We start from the raw sequence: 13,635 nt of genomic DNA on the forward strand, positions 1-13,635 counted from the left end.
CCCCCCCACCCAGGGCTGCACAAGCCAGAGTGGGAAATTCAGGTAACAAAGGACACCGTGGCTTCCTGTGCAGACCCCAGCTCCCAGGAAGCCTGCACACACCCGTCCTGAGGGGCCTCTTGGACAGGGACAGGGAGGTGCAGGTGCAGCTCAGACCGCTGTGAAGTGAAGCCAGCCTGGACACGGTGCGTGTGCTGGGCCCTGGGGACAGCCCCGGAGCGCCTGGCAGACCAGCCCTTTCAGACTGCTCCGCTCACACTCGCTGCGAACTTGTGGTCCTCACCGCAGGCCTGGGCAAAGACTCTGCCATCTCCACCTCCTGCCTGGCTCATCACTCACCAGGTGCTGGGGCGTGGGGCAACCAGGCGGTCCGAGCCAGCCCTCAGCACCCCACACCGGAATGAACGGCATCCTTAACTCAGCCTCATCAGCAGAAGCACACGTGGCCATATGCGGAGTGCAGGGCACAAGCAGCAACGTGACAGGTGGGTCCAGGGAGAGCAGGTGTCCCCAGGCTCAGCCCAGAGACCAGGGCTGGCTGTGCTGGCCTCCCCAGGGCCTGGGTTGGCTCACTGTGCCCCTCCCCGCCCATTCAGGGAGACCCCCACAGATCTCAGTAACTCTCCTGAGCCTCAGTGTTCTTATCTGTAAAATGGGGACAGCAATGGCGAGCTCACAGGATACTGCAGGGATCGGGCACCAAGCTCCAAAGGTATACACAGACAGGGCCATGCTGCTGGCTCTCCAGGGGCGTTTCCTGTGCAGAAGCCCTCACCTCAGGCAAGGCAGGGGCAAGGATGGGACGAGCACCCACCTCCCAGGGTGGACCCTCGTGGTCTACCTCCCAGCAGCCCTTGCTCCCTCATTATCATTCCAGACTAGGGTGAAGCACATGACTCAGGCTGAAGCCAATCAGCATATTTCATTCCTGAGACATGCTGATTGGCCACAAAAAGGTCCTGTGACCTAAGCCTGACCCGTTATGCTCAGGGCGCAGTGGTGCCTGCAGGAAACAAGCCCTTCCCCTGTCCCACCAGGCTGCCTCGGGCATCGGAGCAGCTGCAACCCAGGGTCACACAGGGGAGCAGGAGTTGAGCCAGTGGGGTTCGAGGTACCGCACCACTCCTGAGTGGCCCCTCTCCATCCCAAGAGTCCTCAGATACCTTGCTGGCTGGAGCGGATGTGGCCATGGCACTCTCGGGGGAAGGGGACCCACACCCTGCACCCTGAGCCCCACCTTGGGCACAGCCCCCACCTGAGCAGTCACAAGCCCACTCCACATCCCTGCCCACCCAAGCCCTTTTCCTTCCACCAAAAGGCCCCCGTGAGGAGTAGAGAGGCAGCTGGGAGGCTGAGCTGCAGACACAGGGCTGTGGGCTGCACGAAGCGGGAACAACGGGGTGGCCACGGTGAAGAGGGGCGGGTTCTCAGCAGGCTCCCCAGGACGCCCCCGCTGCCCAGCCCACGCCAGCCAAGGAGCCTGCTGCCAGGATGCCCCAGCGCATCCCTTTCTGCCTCTAGAAGTGCTGAGGTCCTGGAGTCCTCAACCACAACTGTTGGGCCCCACAATGTCAAGAGAATCAGGAACACGGCACAGAAGTGCAGCCGCCCTGGGAGGGGGCTCCCATCTCCCCTCCCGACACTGTCCCTCACTGGAGTGTGGTCCCCAGGGTGGAGTGTCCCTGGAAGGCCCAGGGATGGCTGACCACATCAGTCTCCTCCTGGACAAACAGGCTTGGTGGGAGGGGAGAGGCGGCTTCTCTGGGTCAGGGTCACCGGAGCCGCCCGAGCGCACTGCAGGCTGGGAGGGGGGGACCGCTTCCCTGCTTCGTTTGGGTTAGGCCAGATCATCTGAACTCAGATTTCACAAACCCCAAAGAGAGGGCTGGGAAACCAAGCAAAAGCACGTGTGTATCCTGCGCTTTCCGGCTGTCTCCAAGAGGACCTGCCCTGCCGGACGTAGACGGCCTGGGCTTGGCAGTGGAGCACAGCAGAGAGGTGCCCAGCCCTGAGCACTGGGCACAGAGGGACCTGGGCACAGCCACCCACCCCACTACCTGGCACCTCCACCCAGTCAGAACCAGACCGTGCAGTCAGAGCTCTGGGCGCAACACGGCCTGTGTGTCCGGACAGCTTCCAGCTTCCGGGACAAAATGCCATTTAGCCAAGACCTGCAGAGTGGGGCGGGTGGGGCGGGGTGCAGGGAAGGGCACAGCCCTGCCCAGCCCCGAGCACCCAGTGCTGGGGAACTGAAAGCTTAATGTGACGGGGCCAGGCCTGGGGTGCACGCTAGCAGACAGTGTCGGATGAGGTCGGTGGTCCCCACCAAGTCAGGGGAAAGAGGGTCTGAATGCCAGGCCCATGGGTTTGAATTTGCAAAGGAGTGACATGATTTTAAGTATGGCTGCTGTGTGGGGCAGCTGTGGACCACAAAGGGCAAAGGCAGGGTGCGAGGCAGGTGTGGTGGGCAGCCCTGGGAGAAGGGCCGGGCGCAGCCCGGGGGCTCTGGGTTGCAGCGGGCTGGATGTGGGGCTCTAGAAGGAGGCCCTGGGATGCTCACCTGGGAGAAGGGCGGGTGGAGAGGGAGCAGGGAGCAGGGGCCGTTTGGGGCAGGCAAGCCCTCCAGAGCTCCCAGAGTCACCCAGAGACGGGCAGGAGACTCAGCCAGGCCACACCATGGAGGCGGGCTTAACGATGGGGCTCAGACCCAAGCCTGGCCGCCCACATCCCTTAGGGGGACTCCCCAGACTCGCAGGACCGTGGCGTTCAGGAGAGCCTCCTAGAAGACAGGTCAGACTGGGGCCACTGATGGCTCCACACAGGAGGGCAGCATTCTGCAGGGATCACAGAGTGGCAGAGCAGAGACAGCATGTTCCGAGCCCCTGGATCCAGCCACACCTGAGGCTCATACTCCTCAGAACCCTCAAATAACTGGGTCCATCAAGCCTGCTGCTTGTATCAAACACGAGCTGGCTTTCTGTGACTTAGGGTAAGTGAATCTCAGCGGAGGTAACAAAGATGAGGGAGGGTGAGGCCACCCTAAGGGCCAGGCAGGAGCCCCATCTGACCTGCGGAGAGCCCCTCTTTGCTGCTCCTGACCCTCGCTTTGCTCTCGGGGCAGTGCCAGGGCACAGTGGGGGAGGAAGGAGGACCCCGAGAGGTGAGCTGGACCCATCGTCCCAGCCCCAGCCCCGGGCCCAGGCCACCCACACCTGCCTGCCCCTCTGGCGCCTGAGCGGCTTCAGCCTTCTCATGGGGTTCATTCTGAGTGCCCAAGACTGGCCAGACAAGCACCCAGGAGGACAGCTCTGACCCAAGAGGCAGCAGCTTCCTTCTTGCGGAGGACCCCAGGCCTCTCTGAGCTTAGGCCAGACAGCGGTTCGGAGGGACCCGTACAGACCCCAGGGGAGTGCGGATCTCCTCTCGCAGGCCCCAGGACACCAGGCCTCGACGGCAGACCCTCCCCACTGCCGTGCAGGCCGGTGGGGGGCCCCTAGCGCTGCAGTGAGTAAACTGTCGCTTCTGTCCACTGGAGTCCCCAGTGGGTCACCCGGCAGCAGGAGTCAGGATGCTCCCGAGGTCCGGCTCGGAGCAGTTCCCGGCCAGCCAAAGCCCCCCAGCCTGCAGGCAGCTCCCAGGCCCCTCGCTCACACTGACCACAGTCCACGCTGCTGACTGAGAAGCCCTCCGGGAGCTGGAACAGGACAACTGGAGATATCTTATAGAAATGCAGCTTGTTTTTATTCTTCTTGTTAGTATGCAAAAAAAAAAAAAAATATATATATATATATATATATATATATATACAGAGAAAGAGAGAGAGAGACCTGGGAATCGGATAGATACGTGTTCGAATACTGGCTGCCAAGACTGAAGCAAGCGCTCCCCTTCTGAGCCTCAGTTTACTCTTCTTAGAACGGGGCTAAAGTCAGGATACCCCACAGGCCGTGGTGAGGGTTGCACAAGACCACGTGACGTGAGGCCCTTAGCCTGGGAAACACACTGTCACTGTTAGTCCTCCTGAGGCCGCAGCCTCCCTTGGGCTCCTAAGCAGCGTGCAGACACTGTGCGAAATGGGCACACTGCCGCATGCCGGGCTCGAAGCTCCTGCACGGCAACCTGGGGCACAGGAGCACTGAGCTAAGCATTTCCCTGCTCCTTGTGAATGCGCGGGTTTAGCTCCTCTACGTGCACGCCGCGAGCCACGCCTGACTGGTACAGGACAACCTGGGCCCCCACAGGCGCAGCCCCTCTGGAAATATGCACGCTGTGTCTCTCAGCCCAAGACTTCAAGAGCCACTTCCTGCCCCGCCACCTGGCTGCCATGAAATCTGCTCACTGGCTGGTGATCCCAGAACAGTCTCAGGACACGGGAGGAGGGACTCCAGCATCTCCACGCTAGAGGGCCCTGCAGATCCCACACCCATTCTCACAGAAGCATCCTACCCAGTGAGGCGGGCGTGATACACAGGGTCCCGCTGGGCGGGGTGGGAAAACAGCATGGCACCGCCGGGATGCTGTGCTTCACTACACAGTGGCTCCCTCTAAGAACAATGCCAGCACACAGCACACAGGCAAGAGGTGTGAAGGTCCTGGAGAGTGAGTGTGAGCGCCTGGATCCAGCCACACCTGAAGCTGTGACACTAAGTGAGCTGAGAAGGCCCCTTTATGTTCAAGCTAATTCGAGTTTTCTGTCGCTTGTAACCGCAAGGACCCTGATGGATACAGTGACGAGTCCCCCTGTACTAACCAGGAGACGGCTACCTAGGATACCCAATGACTAGAGCCCGCCTTCCAGCAGACACGCATGCAGACGTCCTCAGGACTGGGACTCGGATGAGCAAATGTGTGCCGCAGGCCCGGCAGGACAACAGGCCCGAGAGGGACGTGACCCGCAGAAGCACGTAAGCCTCGCAGCGACCATGGTACTCGTGTGTGCCCGGGAGGCTTGGTGCGTGTGTCGCACACAGAGGGCTCCATCCCTGGGGAGTAAGTGCTGGGTCACACAGAGCTCTTTGGGCTTCTTTAGTCTCAGAGCTCCCGGTGCCCGCGGAGCTGCTGCTGCAGGCTCTCCCTGCTGCTGTGACCCGTGAGCTCATGGCTCCGGGCAGAACTGTGCAGAAGACTGGTGGAGAAACGAGCTACAGAGCTTTGCTCCTCTTGGGGGTCCCTGCCACGGCCTCCCGGGAGCTTCTGGGACTCACAGAGCCACTGACTGCATTTTAAGGAGACCCCTGGGGGAGCCTGGAGACCCTGGCTTGGGTGCACTTCCTGCCCACCAGGGAAAGCCTGAGGAGGACAGGGCTTCTGGGGAGCGGCACAGATTAGCCATTTATCCACATAGGGCCTGAGAGGGAGGACTCAGGGACTATCTGCTCCTTCTATTATGTCTCAGCACCTTCTGCCTCTCAGACTCCAGAGCCCGGTGGCATAAGTGGCCAGACAGAGCCAGGCCCAGCCCCACCGTCCCCGGCTGTGTGACACTGGGCAAGGCCTCAACCTCTCAGAGGGGCTGTGTGTGAGCCCCAGATCCTCAGCCAGTGGGGCCACCACAGAGGCACAGAGAGACTCAAAGGTTAAAGAATTAATTGGTGTAAAATCATAAAAGATACATGCAATTTTTTTCTGAAAAAATGAAGAGCTAGTGGTGGTGACCTGCTGTCTCGAGGCCATCACCCCTGGCTACCAAGGCCACTCAGGCAGGCCGGGACCCCTTCCAGCCATCCTCAGCTCTGGCTGTGTGCGTCCGACACCTGGGGATCGTCAGCATGCCCGTCCTGCCCCGGCCGGTTCACGCCTGGTCCCTCTGCCCTCCTCTCCACCCACTGCGACCTGCGCCCTGCCAGCCAGCAACCCACCCTCCAGACCCCCTCAAAGAGTTCCGAGAGCCTCCCCCAGAGCCAAGGCCCCTCCAGCCCCACAGGCACTGGGTCTGCCACGTCTCTGACCAGGACCAAGACGTCAGAATGAATGGATGACACAGCAGCAAAGCCCTCCCGGTGCTCTCCACAGGAGACTGGTGCCCCAAAGTTGACCACCAGCAAGCGGCGCCCCATGTGTACCCCAAAGCGCGCCCCAAGTCCCCAGCAGGGCTCTCCGGGCATTTCCAGGAAATTCACCTGCAGCCTCAGGCAAGACACACTGTGAAGCCTGGGACACCCTTGGACGCAGCAGGGGATGCAAACAGCTGCCCTGTTTCAAGCTGCTCCTCCAAGGACGTTCACAGCATTTGGAGACGCCGGGTTCTAACTAAATCCAACCGCAGGCAGTGATTTTCTGAAGCAACAAGTGAAGCTTCCTGTGTGTCCATAAAAAGAACGCCAGCGGTGACGGGTCCTGGGTGTAATTGCGGGCTCTGAAGCCAGCAGGGCCAGCGGGGCAGCCTGAGGGCCGGTGTGCTCAGGGCGGGCAGGGCGGGCAGGGCGGCCACTCTCCTGCAGCAGGAGCACCCTGAGCAGCAGTTAGAGTGGAGCCCACGGCGGGCGGCTTCAGATGTCTGGCCAGCCCAGCCAGCCTGACCCCCACAAGCCCAGTCCAAACTAGAAACTGCAGTGGCGCCTGCCCTGTGCAGGGCCCGGGCTGCCTCCAAGATGCCCTCGCGCTGAGCCCTGGTCCCAAGGGGCCTGGAAGCAGGTGGACTCCGGGGCCCTCACACTGGGCAGCCCCACAGCCCTGAAGGGACCCTGCCCCTGCTCTCCCCTGCCCTTCAGGGGCTGCCCGCAGAAGACCAAGCAGTCCACAGGCACCAGACGCTCCCCTGGACCGAAGAGAGAGCACACTGACTTTTCAAACAACCGCCTGGAGCTCAGCAGGAAGCCGCAGCATAAAAATCACAGGCCGCCGACCAGCCCCGGAGCAGAGGGCAACTGGGGCCTCAGCATCACTGTCAGTTGCAGGCCCGCGCCACGCGCACGCACAGAAGCAAGAACTCACCGCAGGCCACGTGCACCACATACCTGGCCCACGGGCTACAAGGCAGAGGCAGTCACCCAGCATTCGCTCTGACACACACACAAGCGGCAACCCACAGATGCACACACGCCAGAGAGGCGGCGCACACGGAGTTTCACACAGGTCCTCCAGCACCCACAGGCGAGCACACGCCAATGCTCCAGAACTTGTGCAAATGTGCCTACACCCGCTGAGGTTCGCACACGTGCCCACCGTGGCGCCCTGCAGCAGGCCTAGCGGAGGCTGCACTGGCTCCAGGGGAGCAGCTTTCCGGAACCCCACCCCGCTAACTCGCTCCTCAGAGCAACCAGAAACAGCTCGCCTTCCAGGCAACCTCAGCCAGTGCAGGAGGCTCCCCCCCCGCCCCCCCCCGCACTGGGCAGCTGGAGAGGTTGGTTCTCAGCGCAGGCCCCTCCCCGGTCCCCCACGAACCCACGAACGGGTTTGCAAAGCCCGAAGGCCAGGAGGGCAGGGAGGGGAGAAAGCACTCACCAGCCCGTCGCAGTTGCTGAGCGCCACGGAGGAGGCTCTGGCCGAGCCGGCCACGTCCCCGACATAGAGGCAGGTCCCGAGCAGGGGCTCCACGCGCGTGGCACCCGCGTCGCCCTGCCACTCCACAGTGGCCCCCGGAGCCACGAGGCGGGCGTTGGGTCGCAGCCGCAGGTGCAGGTCTCGCCCGAAGACGGTGACGTTGTAGTAGAGGCGGCCGCCCGGGTCCTCCTCGCCCACCCCGGGGAAGCCGGGGGTCTGGAGCGCCGCAGCCCTGCGGGCTCGCACCCCCGCCCGGGCCGCCGCTGCCGACACCACGTGGGACAGCAGGCGGCCCTGGGCGTCAGTACGCACCGGCACCGCCAGGATGCGCTCGGCTCCGGGCTCCAGGGACGCGCCTGCAACGGGAAGGGGCGTCAGACTGGAGACTTCGGAGCCTCGGCACCCCGCCGCGGAGCCCGCACTCCCGCCTCGCCTCGAGGCGATGGGAAGGGCCAGAAACGGAGCCACCTCCGCCCCTGCCGGCCCTTCGAGGACCGCGCGGCCCAGGGCTCGCTCCTCTGCCCCTCTCCGGCTGGGGCCCCGCGGGCGCCTCCAACCCCCTGGGACGATCCGGGCGCAGCGCCCCCCGAACCTCACACCCCGCCCTCCGCAGGGCGCAGGGCTGCTCCGAAGCCGTCCTCGGTGCCCCCACCCGAGCGCCTCCACCCCTCGGGGACCCGCTGCCCAAGTGCCCGGTGTGGCCTCTGGGCCGCTGGGACGCGGCTCCCCGCGCACGGGCGGCCTGTCCTCGGTGTCCAGCCCGAGACGGCCCGCTGCCCGCCCCTCTCCCTGCTCGCTGAGGACAGGCTGGGGTGGGGCAGGGGCCCACCGATCTCCGGGGATGCCCTCCGGGGCGCCCCGACCAATCCCGAGGCCCCGGGCGGCGCGCTCCGCACGGCTCCTCCCGAGCGTCCCCGGACGCGAGCACGGGCGCCGCCTCGCACGGCTCCCCGGACCCGCTGGGGCGAGCGCTGCGCTCCCCGCCGCCCGCTCCGCCAGCCCAGGCTCCACGCCCCGAGCCCCCCGCGCCGCAAGCGCCCCCGGATACCCCCGGCCCGGCGCCCCCCGCGCCACCGCCCCGGCCCCGAAGTTGGCCAACTTGGCCCCGGGCGGGGCGCGCGGAGTTTGCCCAAGTCGGGCTGGGCGCCGCTGGGGAGGGGGCGCGGGGCGCGCGGGGACCCCGCACCTACCTGGGGCGCCGGCGGCGGCCAGCCGGGTGTGCACGGGCGGCGGCGGCCACAGGAGCGGCGGCAGCAGGAGCAGCAGCGCGGGGCAGAGCAGGCGCCGGGCCATGGCAGCCGGACCGCGGCCGGGGCCCGCACTCGCAGCCGGCGCGAAAGTTCCCCGCGCGCCGCCCAGCCCACATCTGGGGCAGCTGGAGCCGCCGGCAGCTGCAGCACCGCAGGGCGCGGGGCGGAGGAGGCGCGGCGCGGGAGAGGGCGGGGAGCGCAGGGGGCGGGCGGGAGGCGCGGGCGCGGGAGGCGGCGCGTGGGGGGGGGGGGGCGGGCCGGCGGGAGGCGCCTCCGCCTGCGGTGACCCGGCGCTGCTCGCTGCTCGGCGCGGCCGCCGCCTCCCTCCTCGCGCCGCGCCGCCGCGGGCCTGGCTCGCGCGGAGCAGAGACGCCCCGAGGCGGTGGCGGGGAAGCGCTGCGGGCGGGCGGGAGCGTCCCCACCCAGCGAGCTCCCCGGCGCCTCGCCCTCCTTCTGCGCCCCCGACCGGACCCGACGGGGCAAGGGGACTGGGCGAGGCGCACCCCTGGGTCCCGGACGCGGAGCCGGCCCGCTGCCCTGGCAGAGGGGGCGCTGTCACAGGGGTGCCCTCCCGGAGCCACCCCAGACCAACTCTGGCCCCTCCGGAGAAAGACGGCTCTCCGGTCCCCAGCCCCCTCAAGCCCTTTCCTCCTCAGCCGTCTCCCCACCCATCCACTGCAGCGTCAGTGCGCAGCCTCCTCTTCCTGCCTCTTCCTGCCTTCTCCTGCTGGGGCCTCCCTGCCAGCGCGCTCCCAGCCCCGACGGAGATGACCTCTCGCGCTCTGCCCGCCTTTCCAAATGAGCACCCGGGTCAGCTCGGCTCATCCCGGGCAGGCTGCTGTCCGCACCCACTGCCCACTGGAATCCCTCCTCTCCAGCCCGCTGCTGGTCCTCATTTCCGCCTGCTGTCCCCACCCCAGGCCGCTCCTGGTGCCCCCTCAGGCATGCAGCTGTTGGAACATCTCTGCGGCGTGACCCCCAGCTCCCTTCGCTTCCCCAGAGGGGACAGAGACACCTGTCCCTTTGGCCCTCTTGTTGCTCTGCCCAGGGCTGTGTGGCCAGAGCTTTGGCCTTGGCCGGGGCGGGGGACCCCCGCGCCGCCTCAGGCCCACCCTCCCGGCCAGGAAGCCCTCGTCTCCGGGAAACACAGGACTTGCACACCCGCTGGCTGCAGCTGTGACTTTGGATCCTCATTTCTGCCATTCCTGGGACCTCGGTGTGAGGCCCTGCCTCGAGACAGTGTCTGCACCTGAAAGCTTCTCTCTCACCTGAGGGCGCCCCAGGCTGGCTTTGCTGCTCAGGCACAGTGGTCATTGGCGGTCAGTGGTCACTCTTCCTGGGAAATGGGAAGGTGTGGCCACACACTGAGCCCACATGCCTGCTTGGCCACCACTGAATGGCACACCCACCTTTGGCTTTGTGGAAGGTCCCCTCCCCTCCCCGCTGCAGGCACAGCCCTTGTGACCTCTGATGACCTAGCTGGTTTGGGACTAAGTTGGAGCTGGAATCCCAGTGTATCAGAAGAGAGAGGATTCCAGAGCTGGCTTCCAGGAGGACTTCCTGTAAGAAGCCACAGGATGACTGGGTGCCCAGCCAGCCTGGAGCGGGGACTAGCTGGGCACATCTGCAGCCTGGTGACACACTCTCCCGAGGTTTCCGTGCCTCCTCGCTCCTCTGAAGCAGAATCAACCCAGCCCGCAGCCTCCGCTCACTCAGTCCTCTACCGTGTTTATGGTCACTGCCGTGCGTTGCTACCGCCATGACTGCTACTTCTTTAGGTAGCACTTAATAATTTACTTAAATTTTGGGAAGGTATTTTAAATCACTGTCATCCATGAAAAAGCCAACTGCTCACCGTAAATCAGAAGTAACTACTCCCACCAATAAATGAAATGAAAAGAGGAGAGACACGTTATCGGATTCCAGCTACTACCGCCTATAAAAGGCACCAAGGCTGAAGCTGATTAGCAAGTGTTACAAAAGTGTGGAGACAGACTAGCGCCGACAGAGATGTTTTCTCTGATGTAATCAGAAGGATGAAAGGAGAACTGAGGAGAACTCTCTCCCTTTTGGAGGGGACAATAGCTTCTGACAGCTCCGCATAACTAAATTATGAAGTGCATTTTGGGACCCTTGCTCCCGGACATTTTTTTGGAAAGAAGATTTGTCTCTGACACTCCTGGCAGCTGTTTCTTCCCACCTCGCTCACATACACACACACACACACACACACACACACACACACACACACACACACTCCGCCTCCGAGGGCTCCATCCACACAGCTCTGAGCAATCCCTCCTCCTGCAGGGACCAGTGCAAGCCAACTGTCACCCCTCCCCGACCCCTCTGGTGGCCCCACAAGGACACCCCGCATGCTGCAGTGGGTGACTCAGGCATGTGTACATCAAAATGTAACCTATGTCCTCCTTGGCCAGGGCCGGGCAGCCGGGGAAGACATGTCACAGCTTTCTGATCGTCTGCCCTCTGCTTTTAAAAAATCCCCTACTTCTTCAAATCTCTATGCTTCAATCTGTCCTCTGGGAAGTGTTGGGCTCCTCCTGCGTGTTCGCTTCTCCTTGTGGTCTCCTATCCCTCCTCCTCCGGGGAAAACGTGAGACCCGCAAGTCCCCAGTGCCTCCTGCTTTGCGTCTGCTCTTCAGGCTGTGTCCCAAAGACAGGAACTAAAGCCCAACAGGACCGGCTCAGCTGTGCGGCGTGCAGCGTGCGTTGGGCGTACGCATGGGAACTTGCAAGTCTCAAGGTCTGGTTCGCACCTACACAGGTCCCACTGTGCCCTGCCACCCCACACTCACGATTGTTCTGTCCTGCTTCCGGCAGGCCCTGGAGTTACAGCCCTGATCTGGAAGCGCCCAGTGTTTGGGAGGAGCAATGAGGACAAGCCAAGGTCAGCGCAGGTCCCCCAAACCCAGACCCTGTTAGATCTCTGCACAGAAACAGAGGGGACTGCCCTGTCACCTGGGTGTCATGAAGCCCCACATACTTGCAGGAGGACATTAGAGAGGAAAGCGTCTCAGGGTCCGCTGGGAGGGATGCCCCAAGGTCTTCTGCAGAGGACAGTCAGGCCCTCTGCTTTGCTGCTGGCCTTCAAGTACATAGGCAGCAAATACTTCATGAAAAACAGGAGCCCTTTGAGAGCCACTCCCGTCCCCTGATGTTCACACAGAAACCGGCCCCTGAAAGGCCTTCTGCCTCCGTTTCAAGGTCATCCTTCTTGGCGGGGCCTTGCAGACAGACAGGGCAGTGGGGTTTCACTGTGGGGAAGGCCCGGCCTGCCCAGTCGCATGGGGACTGGGGCGCAGCACAGAGTATGAGGAGTTGGTAACCCTGCCTCGGAGCCTCTGCAAACAGAGCTCTGTCCAGCTCCACTGCGGGCAAACAGCAGGCGCCGTGGCCCCGTCAGATGCACTGGCGGAGTTCTGGCCAGGAGTGGCCTTGGTGAGCAATATGCCGGGGGAACGCTGATTGAACAGAAAGTAGTGGCTGGTGGCCTCTGGGGAGTGTCATTCTTGCCGTTTCTTGAGCCACCCTCACAGATACCCTGACAAGGAGCTGTGTCCGGCAAAGGGGAAAGGTGGGTGGTGTTTAGGCAGCAGATCTCTTTGTTGTCAGGTTCCACACAGAGGTGTTCTACTGCCACTGGGAAAGACCAAAGGCTTGAAGTTTGGAGGCTCGGGGATCTAGGCTCAGTCAACACTTCTACCTGGGGATACAAGATGGAGACTCAGTCTTGATGTGAGAAGCAGTGACGTGGCTCGCTGCCTACCTGCTGCAGTGTACTTGCACATCCATTCAAGGGAGCGGAGGAGGGTCTTAAAGGGACATCTGAGCATGGCAGGCAGGGGCACCCTGAGTGCAACTGGACCAGGCTCTCAACCCCCAAGTTCACCTGTGTCTGGCCTCTCCACTCAGCCCTCCCTCTGGGAGAAAACTCTGTGTCTCTGATGACGTCCCCAGCGCCTGTAACACAGCCAGCTTAAACCCCCAGGGTCTCATAGACCAAGAAGTCTCCGGGACGGCACCTCCAGAGCTCAGCCGTGGCACAGGGCTATCTGCATGTCACCTTCGTCTCTGACCAGGCAGGACAAGGCCAGCATGGACCAGAGGGTGGTGTCTTGCCATCCCCCAGCAGGCCGAGGCTGAGCATCAGGCCCGCTGCTGACAGGGGCAGGCAGGGTCACTACGGCTGCCTGAGGAGCCCCTGAAGCGGAGGGGACGTCAGGCACCGTTCTCCATGGCCCCCACGCCCCGCCTGCCTTTTTCCAAACATGGGCGTCGCGGGTCCCAGGCATCCCCCTCCCGGTGGAAGAAGATGCTCCCCATGTGACTTGATGTTTATAACCCATTCCTGCGGTGCATTCTCTGTAGCACATGCAGCACTCATTGATCAGTACATAAATCCCAGAAGAGATGCATGAAGGCCCAGTTCCACTGGCCCGAAGCCTTTCCTGAGGCTGACTGGACAGCTCCGTACAGCTGGCAACCTGAGGGGTTCCACTGGTGGGCCTGGCCCCGCCTCAGGAGCTGTCCCAGGTGCTCTGGTCCCTGGGGCTTTAGACCCCACTGCCAAGTTCCTTCTGCATAGTCCAGCCTGACCCTACACAGCTCACAGCGTCGAGTGGAGCTGGCCACGGTGCCAACACAGACCCTAGATCGAGACCCTGGTGGGAAGAAAACGGGCTACAAAGTTGAAAGCCATTGGTCATCACTAAAACCACTGGGGACTCCCGGGGACCCCCGCTGCTTCTCCAGGAGACGCCCAGAGCCCTCTCCTCAGCCGGAGGCCCATCCCTGGCAGGGCTCCTTCTTGGCTGTCTCCACAGCAGCTCCACATGGCCCTTCCTCCCTAAAAACACCAAATCCCCAGGAAATTTCAAGTGCC

At 63.2% G+C, this 13,635-nt stretch overlaps 1 protein-coding gene across 1 annotated transcript in view; it reads right to left on the bottom strand.

The window, feature by feature from the left end:
• Adamts2 (ADAM metallopeptidase with thrombospondin type 1 motif 2) overlaps nt 1-8,826 on the bottom strand; it is a 194,731-nt gene extending 185,905 nt beyond the window's left edge. The window contains exons 1-2 of the mRNA XM_021242213.2: nt 8,673-8,826; nt 7,444-7,838 (exon numbers count right to left, since the gene is read on the bottom strand). Of these exons, the coding sequence (XP_021097872.2) occupies nt 7,444-7,838; nt 8,673-8,775 (498 nt within the window). The 5' untranslated portion in view covers nt 8,776-8,826. The remainder of the gene's footprint in view (nt 1-7,443; nt 7,839-8,672) is intronic.
• Nucleotides 8,827-13,635: the final 4,809 nt, after the last annotated feature.

The sequence above is a fragment of the Heterocephalus glaber genome, unplaced genomic scaffold, assembly GCF_053883595.1.
Source record: "Heterocephalus glaber isolate CG9 unplaced genomic scaffold, H.glaber_assembly_v1.0 deba00001606, whole genome shotgun sequence".
Classification (NCBI taxonomy): domain Eukaryota; kingdom Metazoa; phylum Chordata; class Mammalia; order Rodentia; family Bathyergidae; genus Heterocephalus; species Heterocephalus glaber.